Source organism: Stenella coeruleoalba, assembly GCF_951394435.1.
Source record: "Stenella coeruleoalba genome assembly, chromosome: X".
In the NCBI taxonomy this organism is placed as follows: Eukaryota; Metazoa; Chordata; class Mammalia; order Artiodactyla; family Delphinidae; genus Stenella; species Stenella coeruleoalba.
The window spans coordinates 26595530-26610641 of NC_137152.1; the positions used below are offsets into that span (position 1 = coordinate 26595530).

The following is a 15112-nucleotide window of genomic DNA, read 5'->3' on the forward strand; positions in this document are numbered from 1 at the left end:
TTGACAGTGAAAGCACAGAGTCCTAACAACTGGACCACCAGGGAATTCCCTGTGGCCCCTTTTCAGAGTTTTTCTACCATACTTTTTGTACTCCATTCTCCCAAGGCCCCATATCTCACCACTGTACACAAAACCTAGGTCTTCATCTCTATCACCAATCTATGTTACAGAATGAGGAATTAAAAACCATAGAGAAACACCAGATGCTGGCAAGGATGTGGGGCAGCGGGAACTCTGATTCATTGCTGGTGGGAACACAAAATGGTACAGCCACTTTGGAAGACACCATGGCAGTTTCTTACAAAACGAAACGAACTCTTACCATAGGATCCAGCAATTGTTCTCTTCGGTGTTTATCCAGAGGAGCTGAAGACTTATATCTACACAAGAACCCGCAGCAGATGTTTATAGCAGCTTTATTCATAACTGCCAAAACCTGGAAGCCACCAAGATGTCCTTCAGTAGGTGAATAGATAAACTGTGGTACATGCAAACAATAGAATATTATTCAGCGCTAAAAAGAAATGAGCTATCAAGCCATGAAAACACATGAAGGGATCTTAAATGGACATTGCTAAGTGAAAGAAGGCAATATGAAAAGGCTACACACTATATACTTCCAACTATGTGCCAATCTGGAAAAGGCAAAACTATGGAGACGGTAAAAAGATCAGTGCTTGCCTGGGGCTTGTGGGGTGGGGATGTGTGGGAATGAATAGGTAGAGCACAGAAGATTTTCAGGTCTGTATCGTTACTATAATGATGCATACATGTCATTACACATTTTTCTAAAACCATAGAATATAAATACTAAGAGCGAACCCTAATGTGAACTATGGACAGTCGGGGATAATGATGTGTCAGCGTAGGTTCATTAGTTGTAACAAATGTACCACTCTGGTAGGGGATGCTGATAACGGGGGAGGCTGTGGGTATGGGGGCAGTGGCCATATGGGAATTCTCTATCCTTCCCACTCAATTTTGTTGTGAACCAAAAACTGCTCTAAAAAAATCTATTAAAAAAAAACTGTAGAAACAGTTTTGATAGATATGAATGGTTCTGTCCCCTACTTATTCTCCCCAGCTGGCTGTATGTTACTGGGCATTCATTACTTTGGTTGAGAAATCACCACTCTTTCCCTCCCATTGCCATTTCGATTCTCTGGTCTTGACCTCCTTTACTTACTTACTTATTTATATATGTATTTATTTATGGCCAGCGCCTCGAGGCATGCATGATTTTAGTTCCCCCGACCAGGGGTCAAACTCAAACCCATGCCTCTGCAGTGGAAACGCGGAGTCCTAACCACTGGACCACCAGGGAATTCCCTCAACCTCCTTTACTTTTTTTTTTTTTTTTTTTTTTTGCGGTACGCGGGCCTCTCACTGTTGTGGCCTCTCCCGTTGCGGAGCACAGGCTCCGGACGCGCAAGCTCAGCGTCCATGGCTCACGGGCTCAGCCGCTCCGCGGCATGTGGGATCTTCCCGGACCGGGGCACGAACCCGTGTCCCCTGCATCGGCAGGCAGACTCTCAACCTCTGCGACACCAGGGAAGCCCCTCCTTTACTTTTGACCACATTGCTTGCATTGGTATATTTCCTTGCTTATGCTAAAATAAAATTTTATCAGAATTCTTTTTAGTTGTATTTTAATAAGCTTATGAATTTAATAATCTTTTAAAGCTAAGGCTATTTTAAATATTTTGTGAAAATTGGCACATCATGGAATCACTAACTTCTGGAGAACAGAGGGTTTTTTCCTGCTTTTAAGAATAGTTGGTCCCCAAATTCCTGCTATTCAGGAGAATTTCAAGAACACTTTGTACTTACATTTTCAAATGTACCTTAACTTCTCCACTCCCCTTCATGCCCTTTCCCCTAATTGCTGGTTCATGACACTACAGTCCACAAATGGAAATTTTCTCTTTGTAGTTCATGTCTGGAAATGATGGTGATGTCACAATCATTGGTTAGGCAACACAGCAAGAGGAACCTGGTTAAAGGGAAAATAATGAAGAAACCATGAGTTTGTATGACTCTCCTCTCATGATCTCCTTTTCTTTTGGATGGGGTGAGAGGACATCTCTGCCCATTAAAGAGAACTTGCTTTGATGTAGTGCCAATGTCTAGATACTTTGAGATGCCTGCATATTCCACAGGTGACAGAGTCCATATTGCTTCATCCTTTAGAGATCTCCAGTCTGCTAGTCTCACAGATATGGACACCCACACTGGCATATGTGTTCAGAAATAGAGGACAGAGCAATGATTCACAGCTATGTGGTTATGAAGCTTAAAGGAACAAGCCCCATTTCAAGTAAGGGTTTGATGCCTTCTGTGGTACCCTCAGTGAAGTGTTTTGCAGCAGAATAGCTTTTCCCTCTATAATTACATTTATTATTTGGGAGCCTTCTCTGCTAAGAAGTACAAGAGAGCTTGTTATGTGGATTGCATTCAGGAAAGACTATTTTCAATCTTTTGATATTTTCCCCCTGTTAATTCTACTGATATTCTTTTTTTCTAAAGGAGGGAAGGCAGATTATATATTCCAACGCGAGTGCAAATACTACAGAGACTTGTATATTTGATAACATTTTTCCTTTCTTTTTTTAAAAAATTGAGGTATGATTGACATACAACATTATACTACTTTCAGGTGTACAATGTAACCATTCGACCCTGCAGACACTGTAAAATGATCACTACAATAAGTCTAGTCACCATCCATCACCATAAGAAGTCCCCCTCAAATTTTTTTTCTTGTGATAAGAACTTTCAAGATCCATTCTCCCGGCAACCTTCAAACATGCACGACAATGCCATTGACTATCATCACCATGCTGCTCACCATACCCATGACCTATACTTTTCACAACCGGAAGTCTGTACCTCCAGAACCCCTTCACCCATTTCACCCACCCCCCAACCTTTCTCGCTCCTGCAACCACCACACTGTTCTCCATATCCATGAGTTGTGTTTTGTTTGTTTTGTGTTCTAGATTCCACATGTGAGATCATACGGTATTTGTCTCTCTGTCTGACGTATTTCACTTAGGATAATGCCCTCAAGTTCCATCCATGCTGTCGCAAATGGCAAGATTTCATTCTGTTTTGTAACTATTTAGACCCGTGTTTCTATGGCTTTAGAGGCGCACGAGTCTCTGAGTTAAAATCTTGATCTCTTCTAAAGGTATGTAGGACAAGTTGTAACAAACTGGAGGTTTTCTTAGACTCACTCCTTTAAAAATACCACTTCCCTGGCCTTTGGCCTTTGCTCACAGGTCCTTCTTTAGCAATATTTCCTCCTCCCTCCCTGCCCGTTATAGTTTGTCCTATGTTGTTGCAATAATGGCTTCCAATGTGTTCACTCCTTCCTGTATCCAAGCCCTTGCTTAGTCTCCAACACCCTGGTTTACACTTGACCAGATGACTTGCTTTGGCTAAGGGAGCAATAGTAACTATGACATGAGCAGAGACTTAAAACAAGCTTCTTCATTTGGGCCAGGGCTCCTTTGCTGCTCCTTTGGTAGTCCTCAAAGTATCACATGGAGAAGACTGGGCTAGCCTGTTGGAGGATGAGAGACCTCATGGAGCAGAGACAAGTCATTGCTACTGAGGCCCTACTAGAAAAACCAGCTTAGCAATCACCAGGCATGTCAGTGAGGCTATCCCAGAATGTCTAGCCTCAGCCCAGCTGGCCTCGTCCAGAAGAGCCATCACAACTGTGCCAGTCATCACAGATAAGCCACAGAATTGTGAACTAAATAAAATATATTTTGTTATTCTAAGCCCCTAAATTTCAAGATGGTTTGTTATGCAGCAAAAGCTACGTGATACACAGTCTCAATCAGTTTGGTTTTCTATCATGTGAGGGAATACCGATCACACAACTGGTTGCTCATCTTTCCTCTTCTTCCATTAAGGGCAATATCTTAGTCCAGTTCTTTAGTCACAAGGAACAAAACCCATTTAAGTTAGCTAAAAATAAAACTCTGTGTGTATATATGTGCATATGTGTGTGCAGGTGCACATGTGTATATGCTAAGTGAGGTAAGGGATGGTCTTTCTTTTTTCTTTGGCTGCGTTGGGTCTTTGTTGCTGCGCGCGGGCTTTCTCTGGTTGCGGCGAGCAGGGGCTACTCTTCGTTGTGGTGCACGGGCTTCTCATTGCAGTGGCTTCTCTTGTTGTGGAGCACAGGCTCTAGGTGCGCGGGCTTCAGTAGTTGTGGCTCGTGGGCTCTAGAGCGCAGGCTCAGTAGTTGTGGCGCACGGGCTTAGCTGCCCCACGGCATGTGGGATCTTCCCGGGCCAGAGCTCGAACCCATGTCCCCTGCATTGGCAGGCGGATTCTTAACCACTGCGCCACCAGGGAAGCCCCTAAGGGATGATTCTGATGACAAAACAGACAACGTCTTACACACAAGACCTGCGGCTCAACCAGGCTTTATGTTTGCTGGTGCTGGGAAGCCTCTGAGAAATAACTCTAATCTTTTTTTTTTCTTTTTTTTTGGTCTCTCTGGGACTCTTCTCTGAAACTCTTTGAGCATCTGTTCTGTTTTCCTACTTAATTTTGAAGACTAGCTTTCTCTGTTTATTCATCAAGTTGCACAGGGCTTCAAATGACACCTCACTCTCCATGTCTAGAAGACTCCATCCCTTATTGATTACAATCTTTTCCAAATACAAACCCTCAAGAATTTAATTGACTCATTTGCCTACTGCTTATGAGTAAGCTTCCCTTTAATCAAGTGATCACCCTGATGTAGTCATCAGTGGTGACATGGGACACAGATAGGTTGGACAAGACTCTGTGCATCTGCGGGTTGCCTTGAGTTCTGCTGATCTAGGCTGGACTTGGCTGGGTGCCACTGCTTCAAGCTGTGGCAGCTAAGGTGGCCCTTTTTCTCACTGCTAGTTGTGTATTGGATAGAGAGACTCTACTCCATGTGTATTCTTTCCTTCCTTGCTTCAGTGAGATAGCTTGTTCTTAGGCACGTTTATCTCATGGTGATGGCAAAAGTGAAAGAGAACAAATGGAAATGTGCAAGGCCTATTAAGGCCTAGGCTCGAAACTGTCACACTGGCACTTCTATCCAGATATCATTCATCACAGCAAGTTACATGGCCAAACCCAAGGTCAAGGGGCAGGGAAATCCACTCCACCCATGATGAGACCATGACAAGTGTCTGCCTGCAGGTAGGGCTGAAGAACTGGGGCCAACAACGCAATCTAATACACCTTCCCCTTTTCACATCTTTGATAGGCTCATCTTTGGACCAGCAGAGATGGTCATGGTGGTGATTAACGGTGAAGAGCAGGAAGATCCAGGGGCTAGAAGAACTAGTCTGTAGGAATGGCTTCTAAGATTGTCAGCAGCAGAAACAACACAGTTTAAAGGGACATGGTAGATATGGGCTTGCTCTGGTTCAGCATTGTTATTCTAGGAGATCCAATGTGGTACCACAGTTGCAATCTCTAGGTCATGACAAGACCCTACTGGAGAGGGCCAGCCAGGTTGTTTGGGGTGGAGCCATACTAGTACCCTGGAATGAGAAAACTGCTGTGTATATCAGAAAAGCAACATGGACATACAGTCATATATCTGGCTGACACAGAAGAGGTCAGAGTCAAGGTGGCAACATGACTGCAAGCACTGGGCCAAGGTTAATAGCACAAGACTACTTCAGGCCCCAGAAGGTTTGCTTTGGTCAAGCTTGGCTAGGGCCAGACATTAAAAGTTATTAAAGGTCCTCAGGGCCTGGCAAAAAAAAAAACAAAACAAACGAAAAAAAAAACCATGGACTAACTCTGTTAGCTCACAATGTTTTTTCTGTCTCATAAACCCACTTCCTCTAGCCCTTAACCTGCTATACTGCTTGTCTAAATGATTCAGTTGGGGGCTTCCCTGGTGGCGCAGTGGTTGAGAGTCTGCCTGCTAATGCAGGGGACATGGGTTCGTGCCCGGGTCCTGGAAGATCCCACATGCCGCGTTGCGGCTGGGCCCGTGAGCCATGGCCGCTGAGCCTGCACGTCCGGAGCCTGTGCTCCGCAACGGGAGAGGCCACAACAGTGAGAGGCCCGCGTACCGCAAAAAAAAAAAAAAAAAAAAAAGTAATTCATTAGTAGGGCTTTACTCTGATAGTCCCAGAAGAGGCTCCCAATACAAGCTAGTTACTAACGATGGAAAAGAGGCTGTGCCCTGACTGTAAGCATTAGGAGCAATGGGGGAGGAGCCTGTTCCGAGCACTTAGGGGAAGAAATGGACGTTGGCCAAGCAGCAGTGGGAACTCTTTAAACTTCCTCATCTCTGAATTCAGAGTAAGCTCCTGTTTATTTTTACAGCCTCATCCTCCACAACTTCCCCATCTGTACTCTACCCACTGCCAACGAGCGTGCTTTCTGTTTCCCAAAGACATCCTGCTCTTTTCCTGTTCTGTGCCTTTGACTGTTCTGTTCTCACCATCTAGGATGCTGTCTTTCCAATTTTTGCTTATCAAATTATTCTCATCCTGCAAGGCCTATCTCCAATTCCACTTCTTCCATCAAGTGGATCCCTCAAGCAAATATGACCTGTTCTTACTTTAACTCCCATAGAACATCTCACAGTCTGCCCTGTATTATTATTTTACTTGTTTTATCCATCCTTTCTCTCGTCTTCCCTCTGTATGACTTATCTGTTGGACATCCTATACTTTATCTGGACTTCTAAAGATGCTTGTTCTCAAAGTCTCTGCCCTCAAAAGACTCTCGTTGGTCTAGAGGGAGATGTACACACGTGAACGGGAATTGAAACATGTGGTAAAGACTAAACAGAAGTAAGCATAAGTACTATGGAGCCTCTAAGAAGGGAACACTAGCCAGCCTTCTAGAGCAAGAATCCGGAGGGTAAAGGGCAGAAGTCATTCAAGCGTCAGCAGCCTGTGCAAAGACCCTGGGATTATTCACAAATTGCTGTAAGGAGCAATACATTAAATATTTATGTTTAGATCTTGGTAAATTAACCAGAATGTATCAATTATATACAAACTTTCTTATTTGTCATATCTTCTGGCAACCTTCAATAAGCTATCATTCAGTGCAATTTATAAATAAGGAAACCAGGCTCAGGGTTTAAATGATTAACCTGGAGTCAATCAATTCAAAGTAGCAGAGTAAGGGTGACAACATAGGTCTTCTGATGCCACAGCCATTCTCTTTCCTCTATATTCTGCCTCTCAGATCTGGCTCCTCTTGAAAGGAGAGAACTGGGCAAAAGGTCAAGGAGAGGCTGTAGAAGAAAAGTTAGGAGCTGGAGGATAAATGACAACCTTCACAGTTTTGGCCCAAGACTAACTCTACTTAATAAAGTATACAAATTCCAGTGTTGGTAGTTGATAGACCAGAGTGCCTTAATCCCTTCCCATGGACTCCTCTGCTTTCAATTGTTGGCAGCCTTTCATATAGGTAGTAAAAAAGGTGGAGGTAAAGGGTGACTTCTAACCTACTTAAAGAACTGATGTGGACGCAGTGATGACAGCCAGCAAGAATATTATAACATTCAAGTGTAAAGAATTATTTTGGAGTTGCACAAATCACCTGACTGAAATTCTAACCTCAGTACAAGTGACATCCCAAAGGTGAAATTTAAACAAAAATAATAGGACATTACTATATTCTAACTCAAAACAAAAAGTTTCACTTCATCTGCACTTAACAAATACACATGTGCATATACATATACAACATTTAAGAGGGGTAATAAGGGTAAAGATCTAGAGATTGCTGTAATTCCAAAAATTCTGGTCGCTACAGAGATCAGCACTGCCACCCTCAGTAAAAGGTGGAAATTGCAATTATCTAGTAAGGACACTGTATCCTTAAATTAAATGTAAATCGCTTCCCTAATTAACAGCCTTGAATGATGGAATATTTATGTTGGGTAAAACTTTGGAGATCACGCCTCGTTTTCCACATTAAAAATTAGATTCAGAGAGGGCTTCCCTGGTGGCGCAGTGGTTGAGAGTCCGCCTGCCGATGCAGGGGATGCGGGTTTGTGCCCCGGTCCGGGAAGATCCCACATGCCGCGGAGCGGCTGGGCCTGTGAGCCATGGCCGCTGAGCCTGCGCGTCTGGAGCCTGTGCTCCGCAACGGGAGAGGCCACAGCAGTGAGAGGCCCGCATACCGCAAAAAAAAAAAAAAAAAAAAAAAAAAAAAAAAAATTAGATTCAGAGAAATTTGATGATTCTGCCAGGTAACATTTCTTTAGGATTTTCATATGTGTGATGCCATTTCATCACTGAAATCTCGCAAAGTAGACAAGTAGTATTCCAATTTTACAAGTAGGAAAACAAAGCTCAAAGAGTTTAAGCCTTGCTTATTAGCACAAGAGTAATAAATGACTGTGCCAGGATTTTTGTGCTTTTCCCTGTACCATGTGACCCTTCATGAATTTTTATTGATCTAAAGGAAATAACAGTTAAGGAATAATAATAACAAAGAAAAAATCGGCATTTCACTGTTTTCTGATGCAATACAAGAAGGAGGTGGAAAGAGTTCTAGATTGGAGTTTGAGACTTATTTCCAGCAGTTATAGCTGAGTGACCTTTGGGCTAACTTCTTACATGTGTTCATCTCTGAAGACACAAATCTGGAACTTGACCTGCCTCCCAAGGTTGGTATGAAGCTCAAATGAGATAATTGATGGGAAAATGCTGTGTAAACTAGAAAACGTTAACTGATTATATGGTGATTCCAGCAGACTACTTAACAGAATTTAATTATCTATAAACTTTTTATGGAAAAACATTCAAGCAAGCAATGTTTTTACAAAAAAAGATTGAAGTGTAGGATTTGCTCTGCTAAACTTTTAAATGACTGTCACAATTTTCTGGTACTATCTTAAGTACAGAAAATAGAATGATGAAGTAGAATAGGTATAAAAAACAGACTAAAAACATTTTAAGATGGCAATATATGGCAAGTCAAGTTACACAAAGTAATAAAAATGAATCACTAATAAATGTGCTGAAGAAAGTGGATAGGAATATGAAGAAAAATTAATTTATAGTAATATCTTATATCCTAAATATATTTCAAATTAGAGTTAAATTTTAAAAAGCCATCTATGACCAAAGCCAGAAGAAAATAGAATCATAAACCTTAAATTGGTTGTGAAAGGGAGATAATTTCTGGATAATTAAACTAATAAAAATATCTACAGTAAAATGGATAAAATAAGAAATGAAATGTTTTCCCACACAATCAATAATAAAATGGAAACAACTGAGTGAGAAAGATATTTGTACTTGATATGTAGGAATAAAAATTTTGGATCCAAAGTATGTAAGTAAGAGAGATACTGGTTTATAAAGGCAATAACTGCTTTCTAATGGTAGCAGGGTCAAAGAATATGAATGTACAGTTGCATAAGAAAAAGTATATGTAGTAATCAAATGTTTATTTATTTTTAAATTTATTTACTTTGTTTATTTTTGGCTGTGTTGGGTCTTTGTTGCTGCGCGCGGGCTTTCTCTAGTTGCAGCGAGCAGCGGCGACTGTTTGTTGAGGTGCGTGGGCTTCTCACTGCGGTGGCTTCTCTTGTTGTGGAGCATGGGCTCTAGGCGCATGGGCTTCAGTACTTGCAGCACATGTGTTCAGTAGTTGTGGCTTGCGAGCTCTAGAGCGCAGGCTCAGTAGTTGTGGTGCACGGGCTTAGTTGCTCTGCGGCATGTGGGATCTTCCCGGACCAGGACTTGAACCCGTTTCCCCTGCATTGGCAGGCAGATTCTTAACCACTGTGCCACCAGGGAAGCCCCAAATGTTATTTAAAAGTTAAGCTCCCAGAAGAATTTAAAATTTTGTGAATTAGAGCACTATAAGGTATCATTGTAACTATAATTAGTAAAAAATAAATCAATTTAAATAGGCCATTGCTTGACAGGGTTGTGGGGAAAAAAGATATTCTTATACAGTGCTGACAGAATGTGTACAATCTTTCCCAAAGAAATACTTCAAAAGAAAAGAAAAAGACCATCTTGTAGAAAGACGTTTACATTTGCATATCATATTCCAGGCAAAACTGGGAAGTATCTGAAATACTGTGGAGAAATTACTAGGCAAACTGTGATCTGTTTGGGCAATGGATTAATATTCCCATTAGAAATGACAAATGTTTGGACCATATAAATATATGTAAATAAATATATAACATACTGCTAAGTAAAACAAACAATGTACAGATGTTCACGCCAGCCTTGTAAAATTTATAGTATAAGCAGTAGGGTTGGAAGGGACCCTGTTGCTAAATAACAAATTTTATTTATTTAATGTATGTATGTATGTATGTCTGCGTTGGGTCTTCATTGCTGTGCGCGGTGAGTGGGGGCTACTCTTTGTTGTGGTGCGTGGGCTTCTCATTGCGGCGGCTTCTCTTGTTGCAGAACACGGGCTCTAGGTGCGTGGGCTTCAGTAGTTGTGGTTCGCCGGCTTAGTTAAGCTCTGCGGCCTGTGGGATCTTCCCGGACCAGGGATTGATCCCCTGTCCCCTTCATTGGCAGGTGGATTCCTAACCACTATGCCACCAGGGAAGTCCCATAACAAATAATTTTTAAATGAAGATTTCCCCTCTCATTTAATTATTTTGGTTTGACTTTATTTTATACCACGTATAGACATAAAAATATGAAAATACGTTTAAAGAGATAAAATTTTTCTTTGGGGCTGTGGATTATTATTATCTTAAAAATTTTTTTTACATCTACAAATCGTGGTTTATTTACTGCTATAGACTGAATTTTTGTGTCCTCCAAAATTGGTCTGTTGAAACCTAATCCCCAATGTGATAGTGTTTGGAAGTAGGGTCTCTGGGAGATGATAAGGTCATGAGGGCTCAGCCCTTATAAAAGTTCCCAGAGACCTGCCTTGTCCCTTCTGCTGTGTAAGGTTATAGTGAGAAGACGGCTATATAAACTAGGAGGAGGCTCTCACCAGACACCACATCTGCTGGTGCTTTGATCTTGGACTTCCCAGCCTCCAGAACTGTGAGAAATAATAAATGTTCGTTGTTTATAAGTCACTCAGTCTATGATTTTGTTATAGCAGCCCAAATGGACTAAGACATTTATTATTTATAATTGTGATACCCATTGATCCCTTTTTCTTTTATCAACTCTTTTTTTTTTGTGGTACGCGGGTCTCTCACTGTTGTGGCCTCTCCCGTTGGGGAGCACAGGCTCCGGACGCGCAGGCTCAGTGGCCATGGCTCACGGGCCCAGCCGCTCCGCGGCATGTGGGATCTTCCCGGACCGAGGCATGAACCCACGTCCCCTGCATCGGCAGGAGGACTCTCAACCACTGCGCCACCAGGGAAGCCCTTATCAACTCTGTTTGCAGACTTGGAACTAGGTATACTCTTAGAGATTATCTAGTTAAACCTTGTCATTTTGAGAATGAGGACACTGAGGCCCAGGGAGATTAAGGGATGCCTCAAAGTGACAGAGCTTGTCAGTTGCAAATTAATATTTAGACTATATACAAGTATTACTTATTTTCTTATAAACACGTTTGTCATACCTCCAAATAAGCACATTATCTATCAGAGTAACTCAATGTCAAAAGTATTAGTACCCCAACCTTGTTCATAAAGAAATGAAAATTGAAATAATAAAATGCTATGTATCTAAGATTAGTAATAAATTAAAATATATTATGATATCTAGTGATGGTGAGAGTTTAGAGAAACAGACATTCTCATATTGTGTTGGAGGGAGTGTCAATCCATAGCAGTGACTTCTAGAGGGCAATTTGGCAAGAACTACCAATCATTTAAACGCTCTTTTCATCCAGAAATCCCACTGCTAGGAATTTAACCTAGAAATACACTTGGAAAAGTTCTTCAAAGTGTTTTCAAAAGGATGTTCATTACAACATTATTGTATAGGAAAAAAAGAAATCACTAAAGCATTGATTAATTGGAAACTGGTGAAATAGACTGGGAACATCCTTCAGATGGAGTATGATATACCCACTAAAAATGAGATTTTGTGTGTCAATCTGGGAAAACTCCATAAGATAAATTATTAAGAGAAAAAAAGGTACACAATCATGAATGGTCCCTGATGTGTATGGAACATACATATATACACACACACACACACACACACACACACATACAAACATACACACATACACACATATGTATGAATTCTAGAAGAGAACACAAGAAACTTTGAATAGTAGTTGCCTTTGGAGAAAGGGATATAGAAGAACAGAAAAAGGAAATCTTTTACTTAACATCTTGTCCCATCTGTACAGTATGGATTTTCTGCTCCTTTACATCTATTACTGATATTTTGAAATTGTCAGCAGAGTTTATGTAAGTTGTGGAGTCATGGGTCAATATTTTTTTCTTTATGTTTCTTGTTTTAACTTTATACTTTTCTGTATATTTTTCTTTATATTTCCCTGATAAAAAGAATAAATATTTTAACTTTTATATTTGAGTTACATCCATGTGAAAGTACCTGGAAAAATGTCCATGGAATTTTATATGAAAAAAGCAAGTTGCAAAAGTGAAATTTCTCACTGAAAAAAACCTGGGGAAGGATAACTATTACATTATAACCTTGGATGGGCAGGATTAGTGAGGAAGAACAGGAAACTTTTTAAAAAATAAAAATCCGATAAAGTAAAAAATATTAAAATATTTTTATATTTTATATTTATATTTTAAAAAATATTAAAAATATCACCAAGAAGCCATATGGGACCTGTATTAGTTTCCTATTGCTTCTGTAACAAATTACCATAAACTTAGTGGCTTAAAGCAACATACATTTATTATTTTACAGTTCTGAGGTCAAGAGTCCCAAATGGCTCTCACTGAGCATAAGTCAAGGTGCTGTTAAGGCTGCTCTCTTCCTGGAAGATCCAGGGGAGAATCCCTTTTCTTGCCTCTTCCAGCTTCTCGAGGCTGCTTGCATTACTTGGCTCAGGCTATCTTCAAAGTAGGCAATGGCCAGTCTAGTCTTTCTCATATTGCGTCACTCTGACAGTCCCCTTCTTCCATATTTAAGAACCCTTATGATTACATTGGGCCCACTGAATAATCTAGGAAATTTTCCCTATCATAAGGTTAGCTGATTAGCAACCTTAATTCAGTTTGCAACCATAAATCCCCTTTGCCACGAGATTAGAACATGGGATGGCTCAAGGGATTACAACATGGACATTTTGGGGGGACCAGTATTCGGCCTACCACAAGACATGAGGACACTGGCCACTTCTGGGACTACAGAGGGATGCTCCCAACGTGAGCCAGAGGGCTTGGAATGCTAGTAAGTTATAGAGGCTGAATGTGCTTTTATAATCTCACACTGACAGTGCCTCTGTCTAGTGTAGCCTAAAGGAAAACTTGTTTTGCTAGTTTGGTACTTGAGTTGAACCTGGGAAGCAAATAGGACTCCCAATTGTTTAATTCCTTTACCTTTTCTTCCTTCCTTTTATTTTGAGATGTATTTGTTGGCCCTATGTCTGCATCAGTGCTTTTGCCCTTTTGTGGAGTCCTTCACCCACCAACAAAACCACGTTCTTAGTGTGAAAATACGCTGCCACAGTACTCTGCTCTTGTCACACTTCCTGAGAAAGTTACACCACTCACAAAAGCCCTTGCTAAAACACACTTATCATCATCACTCTTCACTGACAAAAGATATAAGTTAGCAATACTTATTTGAGGTGCACATGCGTGACACACCCACAGACACACATACACAAAATTTACTCTAGAGGTTTAGGTGGGAAAAGAAAAGGAAAATACAATTTGACTTGAAATAGAAACCCTATGCAAAGTTCAGGAGTAAAAGTTAATTTGTGGATAATAAGAGAAATTGCTTCTGTAATTAAAATCATACTGTTTAGGAACATCAATTCTTTTCTAAGGTCCCAGGTGCACATTTTCGTGAACAATTATATATAATCCTGCCCCCAACCCCCAAGTTTAATCTTCCCTTCTGATTTTGTGGCATTAGTAGTGTCCAATTGAGAATTTGAAAATGAGGTTTAAAAAAAATCACCATCTGAAATGGAGGTAATATGTATCAAAATGGGGAAGATTAATCATGAACAAGAGTGATATACCTAGAGAGGTGATATGGGTTAGGAAGGTTATGAGGGAACTAAGCCAGAACTTAAGTGCAGTTCTTTGAACTTCCAGTTCCAAAAGTTTTACTCTTTAAAGTGGAGATAAAATGCTGACTAGTTGCATTGCAGAAGGATGGGCAAAACTTCAAGGCTGAGATGGCTGTCCAAATAGAATCCCTCATGGGTGGCAAAAGGCAGGATTAGAATCTCCTGTTTGGGAAGGCACTTCCTGAATTTGCTCTACCCGGTATTAGGTAAAGGTGTGGGGCTATAGCTGGCTCTCAGCAAATATTCACTTGTACTATTCTTTTTATCCCGGTTTAAAGGTGAGAAATATTAGAAACCAGGTGACAGCCTCCACGGTGATTGGTTCCCAAGGAAACCATGTCAGGAGAATGGGGGCTGAGGAGGGGTTGGAGCGGGATAAGGTGTGTAAGTTACGCATGGCATTGGGCATGTGAATCCAGGGAAAGGCATCTGAGAGACACACAATTATTGTGTCATTTTCAAGGCAATACATAAAGAGCTTCTTTCATCTGCAAAGGGCTCTTTATGTAATGTGGCTGTGTGCGTTGGGTAGGGGGATGAATAGGAAGCACATGCTTGCCTTTCTTCAAGCAGGCCTACAGTAACATTCCTGCCACCCCTGCCTCTCTCTCCCATCTCCTTCCACTCTACCCACCAAGAGGAAAGACGGGAAGCAACAAAGCCCACTTCAAACTACACTTATTAAAAAGCCAAGTACCCGGTGTATTTAGCATATGTTACTTAAATACGTTGCTGCTGTTGATGACATAATCTGAAAATGTTATGTAATCTGTTTGTGAAATGCACAGCAAAGAAAGGTAATATCTTCAATGGCAATGGTCTGTAAGTTGCACATCTATCTTTTTTTCCCCTTAACTCAAAGAGTGACTGTATATCAATTTGCTCACTGAGTTTGGAATCCAGAACAAAGGGCACATCAAGTAAAAGACAAAAGGGTTTTCATTTT

The 15112-nt window shown here is 41.0% G+C and overlaps 1 protein-coding gene across 9 annotated transcripts in view; it reads right to left on the bottom strand.

Moving 5' to 3' along the window:
- The window catches only part of GK (glycerol kinase), a 121503-nt gene that overhangs the window by 84238 nt on the left and 22153 nt on the right, over nucleotides 1–15112 (bottom strand). For 8 of the 9 annotated variants that reach the window (XM_079909601.1, XM_079909595.1, XM_079909587.1 and 5 more), the window contains 2 exons: nucleotides 1845–1993; nucleotides 323–478 (listed from right to left, as the gene is read on the bottom strand). In XM_079909601.1, the coding sequence (XP_079765727.1) occupies nucleotides 323–478; nucleotides 1845–1868 (180 nt within the window). In that variant the 5' untranslated portion in view covers nucleotides 1869–1993. Of the gene's footprint in view, nucleotides 1–322; nucleotides 479–1830; nucleotides 1994–15112 lie in introns of all 9 variants that reach the window. The other variant, XM_079909598.1, reaches the window with a different exon arrangement.